At 41.6% G+C, this 14,156-nt stretch overlaps 2 protein-coding genes across 3 annotated transcripts in view; one reads left to right on the top strand and one right to left on the bottom strand.

The window, feature by feature from the left end:
• Positions 1-1,055: 1,055 nt before the first annotated feature.
• On the bottom strand, positions 1,056-10,170 carry TFB2M (transcription factor B2, mitochondrial). The gene is made up of 8 exons (XM_048052086.2): positions 9,603-10,170; positions 8,700-8,788; positions 7,623-7,776; positions 7,082-7,230; positions 5,570-5,659; positions 4,432-4,494; positions 3,548-3,699; positions 1,056-2,082 (listed from the first exon to the last, which is right to left on the bottom strand). The coding sequence occupies exons 1-8, from the start codon at positions 10,153-10,155 to the stop codon at positions 1,896-1,898; spliced, it is 1,437 nt and encodes a 478-aa protein (XP_047908043.2). The 5' UTR covers positions 10,156-10,170; the 3' UTR covers positions 1,056-1,895.
• The window catches only part of CNST (consortin, connexin sorting protein), a 55,476-nt gene continuing 51,392 nt past the window's right edge, over positions 10,073-14,156 (top strand). Inside the window, exons 1-2 of one of the 2 annotated variants that reach the window (XM_066995523.1) lie at positions 10,073-10,212; positions 12,002-12,096. The gene's annotated coding sequence lies outside the window, so the exon portion shown is untranslated. The remainder of the gene's footprint in view (positions 10,213-12,001; positions 12,097-14,156) is intronic. The other variant, XM_066995524.1, reaches the window with a different exon arrangement.

Genomic DNA, 14,156 nt, shown 5'->3' with positions numbered 1-14,156 from the left:
AAAACCACTTCTGTAATGACAGCTATTTTACTCTTCATTTCACATCTGTGATAGGGGTAAAACATGCTGCTTACACTTAAGACTTAATGGCAAAGTTCCTGTTAGCATTCCGTCTCCTCATTTCAAGTCCCCAGTTACACAATATTCCATACATTTACAGACTCCTCCTGTTACCTTAGAAGTCTCTGCATTAGCTCAGTAAATGCTATTGGACAACATAATAAAAATAAATCCTAGTGAACAATTTTCCTTTTTTTAAGTTAATGTTCAAAATGTTACTAGCAATGCAGTTAAGGAAGATTATGTAGATAGTGGTCATCTTGTATTTTATGCACTGAATAGTTTCCCTGGTATGTTGGTATATAATAACTTGCTACAGTAAGATGAAGTTATTTTATTCAAGAAAGAAAAAAAATCAGGCCAGGCAACTTTGAATTCTTTTTTAAATGTAGATGAGACAGTTGCCATTCACTGAAATCAAAGAGAAGGAATTGCTCCTGTTAATGCAAGTTTGCCAGTCATGGTCAATTTATAATGCAAGTTACCTGAGCTACTAAGATATCTGAACAGAAATAAAGCCTCAAATCTTCAAGATCTGCACCACAAGAGCAATGCTGCTCTGAAACAGAATGCAAATTAAATCTCAGCCTTTCCAGTAATTTCACCATAACAATATGAAAAAGACAGTTTAAACACACAGCTAACAGAGCAGTGGTGGCTACCAGCCTAGCTAACAGAATGAACTGAGGCTGCTTCAAGTCAATTTTTCTTCTGCAGCAGGAACTGCAGGAGGAGTACAGAGATGAATGTTTGTCACGTATATACCTCCAAATGTGCTTAAGAAGCAATGCAGTCAGAGAATTTTATTTCAGTCACTGATGTTTTCCAAATTCGGAAGATAGCATCCTGAAAAAGTGTTTTATTCACTCAGCCTCCCAGAGGAGACAATGTAGGAAACACAGCCAGGAGAACCTGCCAACACTATCAGACAACAACAGAATAGTTTCACGTGAAGCCAACAAGGGGAATGAGAAACAGGTTCGAGTACGGAGGACTATAACTGAAAAGAATTTTAATAGCATATCTCTTTAAAGTAAGGTTTTATATACACGTCATACACATTAAACAATTATACGTTGCAAGGGTTACAGGTAAGATGATTCTTTTTCACAGCTGTTTATAAAACACTCAGTGTTCTGGTGACTTGGGTTTCAGACCTAAACTAAGATAAAGCTCATCTGTATACAGGTGTTTACATATGGTAAACACCAACAGAACACCCAGTGTTTTGTCATTTCAAATTTTCAAAAGAAAAAAATTGATTTTTTCCCCGAACCACAGATATAACAATCCACTTAAACAAACTTTTCAGTTGATGTTTTATTATGCTGTCATTACCTTGCCTTCCATAAACCCACCACTCCTGATTTATTAGGATCTTAAGACTGCAAGGTTTATAGATCAGATGATAAAACAGACTCAGTGGTTGTACAGAGCTGTGTATTTTGGGAATCTGAAGGAACTTTCAAAGCACTGAGCACTAAAATACAAACCACACAAATCATTATTTGGTCTGTTATTTTTTCAAACGTTGTAAATATACAGCAGTGTAATAAGAAGTTCAGTTTAAGTGGCACATCCAAAAGCAGCAGGTCACTATTATGCTCCTGGAGAAGATGCAGATTTTATCCAGTCGGGATACGATTGTGACCAAGTAACTGTAAATCCCACAGTTCCATGCTGTATAGAAGAGCTCTAGTCACTTGCTAAGTTTACTTTCCTGTTTGGACCGGAAGTCATCTAGCTAACAATACTTCGATTTTATTTAAATCATTTCTCACCACAGTAATCTTCCAGAAGCAAAGATGATCTTCTAAAAGACAGCAGCTTTCAATTTATAAGTTTATGTTCCTTATACTTTCCAAGACCTCATCGTGGAACCAGCTTTCAGTAAACACATTAGAGTTTTGCAAAGCCTCAAAAAGACGCTTGTAGTCTTCTGGGTATAAATTACCTGTTTCAACATCTGCTGGAATTTCCAGCGCTTTCAGTAATTGGCCACCATTGTCCACGCTCCATGAACTGAAACAAACAAACCAACAAATCATAATGGAGCATTTCTTCCTGAGAAGAAACAGTATCTGAAGGTCAATTTCATCCTTTCACAGCTTCCGCAAGTTAACAACTTCTCCCTATGATACAAGTTATTTTCAATCCCTACTACAAACAGAAAAACTTCTACTAAGAAGCCATGCAAATTCCAAATAAAGCCCACACACAGATAATACCAAATAAAGCCCACGCGTAGATAATACCAAACCACATAACCCACCTCATTAGAGGGTTAGCTCCCTAGTCACCTCCCCCAGCTGCACAACAATAAACACTCTTGTCCTAGACAATAGATCCCCTGCCCCAGCTGTCAGCAACTAACATTACTGCATAAAAGGGGGTCACTCTTCAGTGCCTGGGAAATTAAAGCCAAGGTCATCTTCAGGAAGATGATTCAGTACAGCATGCAGTAGCGTGGCTTAAACCTCCCAGGTATTTTCTTCTATATATAAACAGATCTATAAACTGTCTCCACAATCACATCATTGCTATGAAAACTAGGCCTTTTACAAATGTGCATACACATTAACTATTTCCCAGACAAGAGAAGGGGATATAAATATACAGAAGATGCACATTAGAAGCCTTCAAGGTTAGCTCTGCTTCCTGGCTGAAAGACTGAGTGTAAACTAGGTACACCACTGAGCTTTAAGAAAGAAATCCATTAAAGCTCTTTGCACGGGTTTTTTTTTTTTGTGTGTTTCCCATCCCCTTACATCCCCCCACCTCCTTCCTGGAAATTTGCATCCATTAACCCCTACCAACAAATGAGAAGTACGTTAATTACTTTCATCAACAACTTGAAGCCAATACTTCAGAGAGTACAAACACTTCACATTTATGGGAACAGAAATCTAGTGATCACATTGCAAAGTGAGTAGCTCCAATGTCATATCAAAGGGAATAAATAATTACAGAGAGCTGCATAATTGGTAAGTCAGTCTAAAGTCTGATTTTTGAATGCAGTAACAGAAAGCCATACGAGGACATCCCCACTCAACCTTCAATAACCTTCAGCTATTTTCATTAGCACTGCTTTGATGTTTCTTATAATCCAAAACTCTTCTGCAGCTTTTTAATTTTTATACTTGCAAAGACGTGGTGACTTTATTGTTACGTCTAAACTGAGTAAAAATTTCTTGCACACACACGAGCTCACCTCCATTAGATGTGCAGTAAACGTCTGTAATTCCCAAGTCTACATACTTGTCTACCTTCCTGCCAAACGTCAAGTTTTTATCATCTATGAATAAAGGCCAGGTACTCAAAATACTGTACTTGGGCTGGAAAAATGAAAATTTCTTTTCTACACATAGATAATTTTAAAAGATGCTGAGTTTCATCTAAAATAAATACTGCTTTGAGACAGTATTTCAGCATTTTCCCTGTATTTCTTTAGAAAGTGTGTAAGAACCCGTAATTCTTCCATACTTACTTTAATCTATCAGTAAGTCTAGATTTGCGTTTAGCAAGACACTGCTTCACCATGAAAATGAAGGTAGCTGAATTCACGGGCTTCAAGCCTCCTGAAAATAGATCTCGCTGGGGAGTCAGTCGTACCAAACATAAATGGTCATTTGGCAGCCACTGCAAGAAAAACAAAACAAGTCATTGAAAATTAGTCATTTTTAAGACAGTACTAGTCTTTTTCTAAGAGAAAGCATTTCAACTGGGCCAGCAGTAACATTTCTTAAAGAGTTTTAGAAGATAAGATAATGACATTGGAAGCAGAAGCTATAAAATTTTGTTCTGTAACTAAGATAGCTTTACTTTTTTTTTCCTTTTTTTTTAAACATGAAAGGAAATAGGAAATCAAGCAGATACACTATGACATAATTTTAATTTTTTAAGATTGTATTTTCTTAGTTGAAATAGACAATACAGGCTTCGAGATCCACACTTTTCAGCGCTTAACTAGCACACAGAATGTACGTTGGACATGTGAACAACCACTTTGATCAAAACCAGCAGCATGATTGTGCTAGTAATCGTGGTAACAGTTTTTGTATTCAAGCAGGTAGATGTGACCCTGACATTAATTTTAAATAAGATTTTACCTGTTCACATGCCCTCATGATATTCATTTACTGTATTTTTCCCATCATATACACACTAGTTTATCTCAGTTTCTAAGATCGCAGCAATCCTTCACCCTCTTCACCTTCTACATGCTGCCCATGAGTTTTAACTAGAACACTTCTTAAAAAAAATGCACTATTCACAGCCAAAAGATGTATGTGTGAACACTGTCATAAAGTTATTTTTAATCTTTAATTAAAGGGGCTTAGCTGCATCTCTGAAAGGAGAAAATGATCTTACCGTGCTCTTTGAAACTGCCAGTCCCTTGTTTCTCAAATTAGTTACAAAGGATGACCAGGGTTCCTATGAGAGGAAGAAAACACATTACAGAAACAAAGTGCTTTGTTAGAATTTGGAAAAACATTTATCATCAATCCTATCAAATTCGAAGCATACTCCATTCTAAGCTTTGTTTTAAAACCATGTAAATACATTAGAAATATATATATATATAAAATTCAAGCAACATACACACAAAGGCAAGACTGAAAATGCTATTTAGCCATGTTCCCGACAAAGTATCTGAGTAGCACTGCTAAAATTATTTATAATCAAATAGCTTGCATATATTACCATGCATAACTGGGACTGCTCGTTGGTTTCAAATTCAAACTTTGAACCAGAGCTAAAAACTGGAAAGAAACACCTAACCCTAAGATCTGCTGTACTGAGTCTGAATAGAAGTCTCACCAGCTCAACAACTTGACTCCAGAAGCAGCTACAAGCAGATGCAAGGCAGACAGTGCATGGCCAGCCCATGCCTACATAATTGTTCCTTGAGCATCATCATATTCTTCAACTCCACCATATTTAGAAATGTCCTCTCTATACCTCATGTTACAAGCCATTTGGAGGACAACAGATAATGAAACTTATGATTTTAGATCAGCATAGCATTTAAACTATGAAAGAAGCTCCTAGAAAAAACAGGGCACAAACAAAAAAAATCTTAAAAGAGTAAAGCAATTGAAAGTTCATGAACAATTTCAAAAAACGTTTTTAAACTAAACCATAGCACATTTGACAAGGTAAGACAATTCTTGACTAGCAGGAGAAGCAGGCTTGCTTTGCAAGTAGAAGCACCAAAACTGAAAAAGTATTTCTACTGAACATCACTCAGGAAGGTGAAAGCACGCATGATGTCAAAACGCAGAGGACATGAAGAGCAGACTGTGACAGATTGGAAGAGCAGCCTGAGTCTCACAGAACACCTAGCAAGACAGAAAAGACTTGTCTATACCCAAAAGTTTTCAGTAGTGCTCCACTAATTTAAATGTCAAATTATCTTCCAATTTGATTACAATAGCAAAAACAGTATAAACCCTTTTCTATAAGCATATTTATAGCATGAGCATGTCAGTTGGTACAGCAAACTTACCATATGCAGTAGCTGAATTTCACATCCTACTTGGCAAAGCACAGAAAGCGCTTGATAAGCCCTCGATTCCCCAGGCTTTGCTGTTAATACCTAACAAAATGGCAAAGCAGAAACATTTTTGTTGAAAAAAAACTAGACTGCTTCTTTATCTAAGAAAAATCCTTATAATCTTAACAAGTGGTAAGAAATTCATAGTTAAGTCTGAAATTCCAAGACTAAGTTACATTACACCCCCAGTTTCTGTGATTTTAGTATGCTTGTTAGAAATTGCAATTAGAAGACTTTATGGCAATCTAAGTATTGATTTGCAGCGATTATTTGGATAACTGAACTGAGTAGGAATTTCCAGCTTATACTTTCAGGCCCCTTTTAAGCCAGAGAAGAGTTTCATACAGAAGAGAAAGAGTGATCATATTTTGTTTTAAAACTATAATGTGGGCAGAATTCATAGCTTGAGTTCTTCCCCACTGATAAGAGAATATTCCCAGTAAGACACACAGAGTAAGCCAACCATCTCCCTGAACATTAAGCAGCTTGCAGTCATCCTCCTGATGTTACAATATTACAGATTAGACAACTCAGTGCAAGAAAACAAAACAAAAAAAGAAAACCCCCACAGTTATGTGCAAACAGGGCAAAGTAGTCACAAAATGAAGACAACTTTTCACAGATTTAGAGAGCTTTGACATAAGATTAAAAAAAAAAAAAGAAAGGAACCAACAGTGCCCCTTAAAAAAAGGTCCCGATTACTTTTACTTTGGTACACAACACTCATTTAAGAGGATTCACAACAAACACAGAAAAGTTAATTAAAAAATACCCTGACTGCACTAAAATGACTAGGCTGCCCTCTCTTTGTTCAAAAGCCTAGCCAGTAAAAACGCAACAAGTGGATATTCCAGTGGTTGGTATCCAGCCTATCATTTTGCCAGAGAACATACTTAGACTTTAATTTTTTCCAGTAGGGTGACAGAACACAGCTTGTGTTGGCGCACCTGGAAGTCTTTCCTTACCTCGAGTAACTCAAGATTAGTGCCTTTACGAATCTCAGTTTCAAAAAAGAAAAGGTAGCCTTGAACTAAAAGTACAGTTCTAAGAGTTTGAGACAGCGCAAATAAGGAGCACGTAATCTAGAAAGCTACTCTGCCCCTCAGCATACAGAACTTTAATAAAAAGGTGTGTAATTTACTCATATTTTGTCTCAATTTTTTTCAGAACTGCATGCAAAGTTTGCTCAAGTGGACAAGTGCATAAAACTGAGCATGCGATTTAGTAACGGAATACTCTTCAAGAGAACTTGTCAATTCCCTCTTCACTGACCCGCAATTAGGAACCGATTTTGTTGCAAAAGCATGTTACAGAATTTAAGCACCTCTGAAGTTATAAGATTTTAAAATTCTGTCCGAAAAAAAAAAAATCACTAGCAAAAAGATTAACTATGCAATATAACTGTTTGGGTGTACTGTGAAGCACTACTTATTCTCTACTACCTTCAAAAGCTCTTGCACATACCTTGTACTCTTTTTCACTTATAAAGATGTTGAGCTCTACTCTTCCATATCTGAATATGGAACTGCCTTCATACAGGATAAAAAGTAGCCTCCAAAGTGTGTTCCTTTCCTTTTTTTGTGGCAAGATTCCAAAAATTTTCACAGGTACATCTGTTTCAATAGTGTGCAAAAGTAACTTTAAAATTTTGCAACATGTACTGGAAAAATCTCATTAATGCTAACGTGTAGTTTACAAACAAGAAAAAAAAGCTCATTTTATTCAAGAATGAATAAAATTCAAGCTTTATTCAAAGCTAAGCCTTGTTTGCATTAGACTAAGCCTTTATTACAATAAGCTAATAGCTGAGATTTCATATTGCCATTTTTTGGAGCTATTACGAACCTACCTAAAAAAAGCTGAAATTTAGGAAATGATCAAGTATTACCCATGAATCCAATATGTATATCAAGATACAGCATACACCTCAAGTCCCAAAGATTTTTCCAAACTGCCCACACAACCTTTAAAAGTATTTGTAACGCGTGTAATCTTATATACATACCTGCTCTCCAAGGAACTGCTGCTATACCCATGGCTTCAAAAAGCTGGTCAGAACACACAGCAGGCGGTTTCACTGGTCCAGTGACCAAAGGATCCAGTCTGAAGAAGTCACCATAAATTACCTTTAATTGTCCATCCAGGCTGTTCTCTAAGGACTGAACCAAATTAAGATTCAGTTGAAGAAAGCAGTAAACTGCCCTACGAAACACTCAACTGAGATAAGAAATTGTTCAAGCGCTACAGAAAATCATCCAGTCAGAAAGAGTCAGATCTCAGAGCTGTATCTTATAACTGACAGAAAAAAATAACTTCCTTTATTATGCAAGACATTTCTGTGCTGCTCGGTTGGAGCTTTAAACCCTTCCCCAAACTAGTAGTATGTTCTGCAGTGTTGCGAAAAAAAATAAAATATATATATTAAACTGAGCAAACTGCTACATTGAGTAATTTACAACTGAAATTCTTCATATATGCAGAGAATGAGAGACTTATGCACAAAACGCGCCTTTCATGCACATTTTAAAAGAGGTTAGAGTCTGAAGCTCCTAATCTCTACTTTACTATAACACCTTCCTTCTAGTGCAACTTCTAAGGCTCTGTCTGACAACCTCTGAAAGCACGCAATGTGAAGGTGAATACAAGAGGTAACACCTGTTGGTCTTAATACTGCCAGCCAGCCACAAGACAATACATTAACTAATACCATGAGACAATAAGAATAACCAAGACTATCTTTACAGGTTTTTGGAAGCTACATACAGACATCCTGCCTAAACATACACAACTACAATGACTCTGCTTAATATTAGCCTCAAAAATGCATATATGAAACTATGAACTTGAATTTGCACGTACTCAAGATGTCAAATTAATTGGTTATAAAATAGTCAGACTGTTGCTGACTGTTCAGTGTAAAACCAAACAATACTTACTATTATTAAGCATTATTTCAGATGTTGCAAGTAACAATGACTGGCTAATTCCTTTTTGATCCCACAGTTATTATGTGTTCCGTAATTAATGTCTCATTTTCCTCTTAATTAAATTTTAGAAACATGCTACCAAACCAAAAGTGTACCTGTAAGTTTGGAAGGAAAACTGAGTGACTTTCTAAAGCTACCACTCTAACACCTGCATTGAGTAGAGTCCGGGTCAAGATTCCAGGCCCTGTAAAGAGGGGAAAAAAAATACATATTTTTTAAAAGCAATTTTCCTTGAGTGATTTTTCCAGTGCAACAGTTGGGGTATAGCACTTTCAGTAAGGGGGTAACTCATGTTACTTATTGAAAAATAACGGTTGGAAAACAGACTTACACAGTCTCCCTTAGATTACTCAGTGAATTACACTAAGCACAGCGTTACAGTTTGATGCAGAGGACCATCAGATATATCTGAAATACTTCCCCGCTTTTTCTTCTGCCAAACGAAATATACTTTGGAACCTTACCCACATTATCACTATGGGTAAAACATCCTCCCTGGAGGCTGTAAGTAACTGCAGAGGGTAACTTTGTAAAAGGGCCTGCAATCTCTAGGCCTGCTGTTATTGGCAGAGATAGACTTTGCCTCCAAAACCCAATACAACAACTTCAATCTCTACTTACTCTATGGCAAAATTTATCCTTAACACCAATGACTCGAGTTGCAAGGGTACGCACTCACATGCTTCCCCCAGAGCTCTGCATTGCTGGTCCCAAAACCCCATTTCAACGTGCCCACAAACGGCGCTGGGATCCCCGCTGCCGCCCCGGGCACAGCGCAGTCACGGCCCGGGAGGGCAGCAGGGTGACTGCCAGCAGCCGGGGCAGCGCCCGGCCCGGATCCCGCAGCCGCCACAGCAGAACCCGGGCGGGGAGAAGCAGGGCCCCGCTCCCCCCCCGCGGCCCCAGCAGAGCCGGGGGCCCCTCACCACCGGCGGCCCCGCCGACCCCACAAGGTCACCGCGACGGGCCGGGCCGGGCCGGGCCGGGCGCCGACTTACCGGGGCCGCACTCCAGCACGACGGTCTGGGGGCCGTGCGCAGGCCGCAGGCAGCGCTGCACGGTGCGGGCCAGCCGCGGGCAGGCGATGAAGCGGCGGAGGGGCCCGCCGGCCCGCCGCGCCTCCTGCACCAGCCGCTCCGCCTCGGCCGCCTCCGGCACCCGCAGGCCCGGGCTCGGCCACTGCCCCGCGACCCGCCGCGCCGTCGCCCAGCCCGGCGGCCGCAGGCAGCCCAGCAGCGGCCGCAGCCCCGCCGCCAGGAGCCGGCCGCAGCCGCCGGGGCCCGGCGGGGCCCGCGCCGGCCGCATGGCGCCCCGCCGCTGCCCAGCGCCGGCCGCGCGGTCTCCCTGGCAACGGGGAGCGTCACTTCCGCCTCGGCACGGCGCCTCTCTAGCGCTCTTCCGCTCTATGGTTGGCGGGGCAGCCGGAGGTCTCTCCTGCCGCCGGTGCCTCTCTATGGTGCCAGCCCCGCAGCGGCGCGGCGCCCAGCGGACGGAGCCCCCCGCCCGGTACCCGCCGCGTACCCGCACCGCGCCGCGCCGCGCCCGCGCCATGCCGGCCCGCAGCTCCCCGCCGCCCTCGGCGGGCGCCTGAGCCGCGGCGGAGCCCAGGTGAGTGCCGGGGCTCCTTCCCGGCGGCAGGAGGCGGCAGGAGGCGGCAGGAGGCGTCCTCCCGCTGCCCTCCCGCCGCCCTCCGCTCCCCGGCCGGCGCCGGGGGCTGCCCCTGCCCCTGCCCCTGCTGCCGCCGTTACCGCCGCGGTGCGCCCCGTTCCCCCGGCGCTGCCCGCCCGCCCGTTCCCCGGCGCCTCCGTAGCGGGGGCTGGCTGGGAGCCGGCCCCGAGGCGGGCTCGGGCTGCGACCCGGCAGAGAGCGGGACGGGAGCCCGAAATGGGGGGAGCCCGAAATGGGGGGAGCCCGAAATGGGGGGAGCCCGCGGGGCTCCCGCAGGAGCTGCGGGCGATCCGGTACCCGCGGGGGGGGGAGGGCTGCAAAGCGGTGGCCGCCTGGTCCTGTGGCAGGTCCTCACCTCCTTACGTCTCCCAAAGGAGAGGCTGCCGCATGGCTGCCCCCCCCAGACATCACGGTGTTTTGTGCGACGTAGCGCTGCTACACAGAACTTGGGCACGAAGCTGTGCCTTTTCTGCTTGTTTGGTGTGTCTGCGTGTAGCCCGAACAGGGGCCGGGCTCCGTTTAGCAGCCCCTTGTTGAATGCAGCAGTTCCTCGCATCTGCAGGTTGTTTTTGAGTGCTCCGTGGTGTGTGTGTCTTTTGCACCGCGCGCTGCTTAGTGGTTTTCTCTGTGCCTTAAGGGAGATGGGCAGGATGATGGGATAGACCTCAATCCATTTTTAAACTGGACTTTGTGTTTTTAATAGCTTTTTTTTTTTCCTCTCGTACTAATTAGTCTGTTAATTCGGTAATTTGTAGGTCTTTCAGAACATCAAAAGGAACTCGGTTTTCTTAGGCAAAATGTTCAGTAATGCCCTAATTCAGCATCCCTTACTGAAGTTTGCGCTATGGCCACGGAAAGCTTAGGTGTAGTTATTATATTATCAGTTTGTATTCCATAAATTGTAAGGATAAGTAAACAATTTTGGAAAATTTTGTTCTATTGAACTGACCGACCCTTTCTACTCGGCTCTGGTGAGGCCGCACCTCGAGTGCTGTGTCCAGTGTCGGGCCCCTCACTACCAGATGGACATTGAGGTGCTGGAGCATGGGCAGAGCAGAATGACCACGCTGGTGAAGGGACTGGCTCGTGAAGGGCAGCAGAGGGAACCAGGGCTGTTCAGGCTGGAGAGGAGGAGGCTGAGGGGGGGCCTTGTGCTCTACAGCTGCCTGAAAGGAGCTTGCAGAGAGGAGGGGGTCGGTCTCTTTTCTCTCAAGTGACAAGGAAGGGGTCTCAAGTTGTGCCAGGGGAGGTTTAGGTTGGATATCAGGAAGAATTTCTTCACCAAAAAGGTGGTCAAGCATCGGAAGAAGCTGCCCAGGGAGGTGGTGGAGTGGCCATCCCTGGAGGTGTTCAAGAGACGAGTGGATGTGGTGCTTAGGGACGTGGTTTGGCGACGGAACTTGGTAGTGTTGGGTGGGGGCTGGTCTTGATGATCTTGGAGGTCTTCCCCAGCCTGAATGATTCTGTGATTCTAAAGCACTCAGGATTTTAGGGTCATCACTGCATGGGCTATTCAGAGTAACTGAGATTATTCTGAAGAACACTTGCTAAGACCCAGAGCTATGCCCTGACACTCTTCATACACTAGAAATGATGAATGTTTTTTATTTGTATTTTCATATTATATTTTTTTACTTTAGCATAGGACTTGCCTACATTGAACTATAGATCGCTATAGGATACATTTATGGTTCTCCAATTTATTTATTTTTCTTTCCCCCTAATGAAGGAGCCTACCCTATATTCATATCCTGGATTTTGCATGCATAAAGGACTACCTCTTTCTGACCTGGTTGTTATCCTTGTTGAAACCTTAGGAAAATGGTAAGTTCTGTGCATTTTTTGTTGAGAAATTACAATGCAGAAAATTGTTTAATCCAGTAATGTATATCCCAGGGACATTTGAACAGTCAACTTCGGGCTATTTATAAGTTAACAGGTGATCACATGGCATATATTTTCTAATCCGGCTATTATCACAAACAAATATTTGAATTTACAGTCTTACCTTGTATAGCCGTGTCTTTGCAATTTAAGTTCCTTGTTGGGTGCTCTAAAATTGTTGTTTCCTCCTAATCACGGTTTTTTGAAACAGAGAAGGAATCAGAAGGATTCCAGCCTATGCTTAAACCAAAAGAGCTCATTGCTTGTATGAGTCAAGAAGATCAGTAAAGGGATGCTTTTCTTCTCAATGGTTCTAAATATCTTTTGCATTTACTTTCATTTTGTTCCATGGAAAACTTATTTTTAAAATTAATTTTGAAGAGTTAGTCTTGTAGTATTATTGTGCTATGTATTATTCACTTAGTAAATATTAACAAGCAGTTCTGAAGGGGAAAATTGTCATAGTATATACATCTTGATCTCAGTTTTTCAAACTGTATGTCTGTGCTTCATTTTCTGTACAAGTTCAATAGAATTTCTGTCTTGCACATGAACAAAAGGTGTGTGAACAGAAATTTTCAAGATCTTAATTTTTCTTGTCCTGGTAGGGATGCTTGTCATTAGATGTTTCTCTTTGGTTCAGAATACAGATTAAGTTTGCTAGCATTGTTTCAGAAACTCTTTATCTTTCTATTTTATTCACCATATCATATTTGCATTTCCAATTGCATCATTGGAAAATTGGATCTTAAAATCTACTGTCAATGTTGATTGTTCCTTATTTAAATTATGCATATATTGAAGCTCACCTGTTACCAAACAATGCCTCTGGTGCAAATTTTAAAGAAAGGCCTGCAATAGCACTGATGTTCAGAAAATAAGGTGGAAGAATCCCTTAAATGTGTTATCTACGACAGTATGAAAAGAAAGTAACTTGCTGTATGGTTGAATTGACAGAAACCATTCTGTGCCTTGCTGAGATGCAGAACGTCACAGAGTTACTGTTTTCACTTGAGTTTTATTCAGCATATTTCATTAATCTTGTTGTAATACTATGGATGGTGACCAAGGAAAATAGTAGAAGAGCGATAAGAGTTTTCTTCAAAAGCTCTGTAAGTGTTTGCACTCAGAAGGTGGCAAAATATGATCAAACGTTTGGAAGTAGTCCCTAGGAAGATTTATTTTTTTTAATCATTGAGCAGACTCATTGTTTTGTACTGTTCCCCTGTTACACTGTCCCTCTATTGCAATCCCATATAAGCACACAATAAAAGTCCCAAGGGCTAAAGTAGCATTTAATCCTGAGCCACAATCTGGTTTGAGTTGCAGAAAAGTTGCAACCCATTGGTTTTATTGGAAATCTTTCTACTAAATGAAAATCGTTCCTTATAATGAAGTCAGTAATTTTGCATTTAAACCCACTATGCTCTATAAACCTTATTTCTATTTTATGTGTAATCTGTTGACGGTGAAAAACGGCTAGGCTCTTGGACTCAGGGGATTTGTTTTTTGGTTTTTTGTATTTTTTTGGTGTTTGGCTAAACTTTTAGTAGTAAGGAAAGCAGGAGTCCAAGCAAGGTTCCTTGGAAGCCTGCGTGCTCCATATGACGGTGTAGCTTCCAGCCTAGTATTAGCAACACTTAAAACCTGATTAATTGGAAATTATTGTCCTTTAAAAATGGCCTAGATCAAATGTGCAGATCACTGGAGAGTGCCAGTTAAGTGAAGCTATTAAATGATTTGTTCTTTGAGATCATTTCTGAGCACTAGGTGTATGGTCATGTAAGTGACCACAAGCTTATTTGAAAAAACTTTGTTAAACCACTCTTTCTTTGTGCTCTTTTCTGTTGTAATAACATTCTATTTAATACTAAACTGTTTTCATACCAGGTGCAGTTTGACTTTCCAGCCTGTCAAACAGCGCAGCAAAGTTCACAGCTGACAACAGAGCCATTCAGCACAAAAATAAACATTTTAAATGAGCTGATGGCTTGAATTCT

This window comes from Anser cygnoides, chromosome 3 (genome assembly GCF_040182565.1).
Source record: "Anser cygnoides isolate HZ-2024a breed goose chromosome 3, Taihu_goose_T2T_genome, whole genome shotgun sequence".
Taxonomy (NCBI): domain Eukaryota; kingdom Metazoa; phylum Chordata; class Aves; order Anseriformes; family Anatidae; genus Anser; species Anser cygnoides.
The sequence above is the reverse complement of the archived record's forward strand: the minus strand, read 5'-3'. Positions and strand labels throughout refer to the sequence as shown.

Excerpts from the sequence above, each read along its gene's own strand:
- TFB2M (XM_048052086.2), bottom strand. The coding sequence starts at position 10,155 with ATGGCGCGGGCGCGGCGCGGCGCGGTGCGGGTACGCGGCGGGTACCGG. Across the intron at positions 8,789-9,602 it reads CGTGCTGGAGTGCGGCCCCG|GGCCTGGAATCTTGACCCGG; the intron begins GTAAGTCGGCGC and ends CCCTCTTTACAG. Across the intron at positions 3,700-4,431 it reads TGGCAGTTTCAAAGAGCACG|TGGCTGCCAAATGACCATTT; the intron begins GTAAGATCATTT and ends TTTTTCTTGCAG.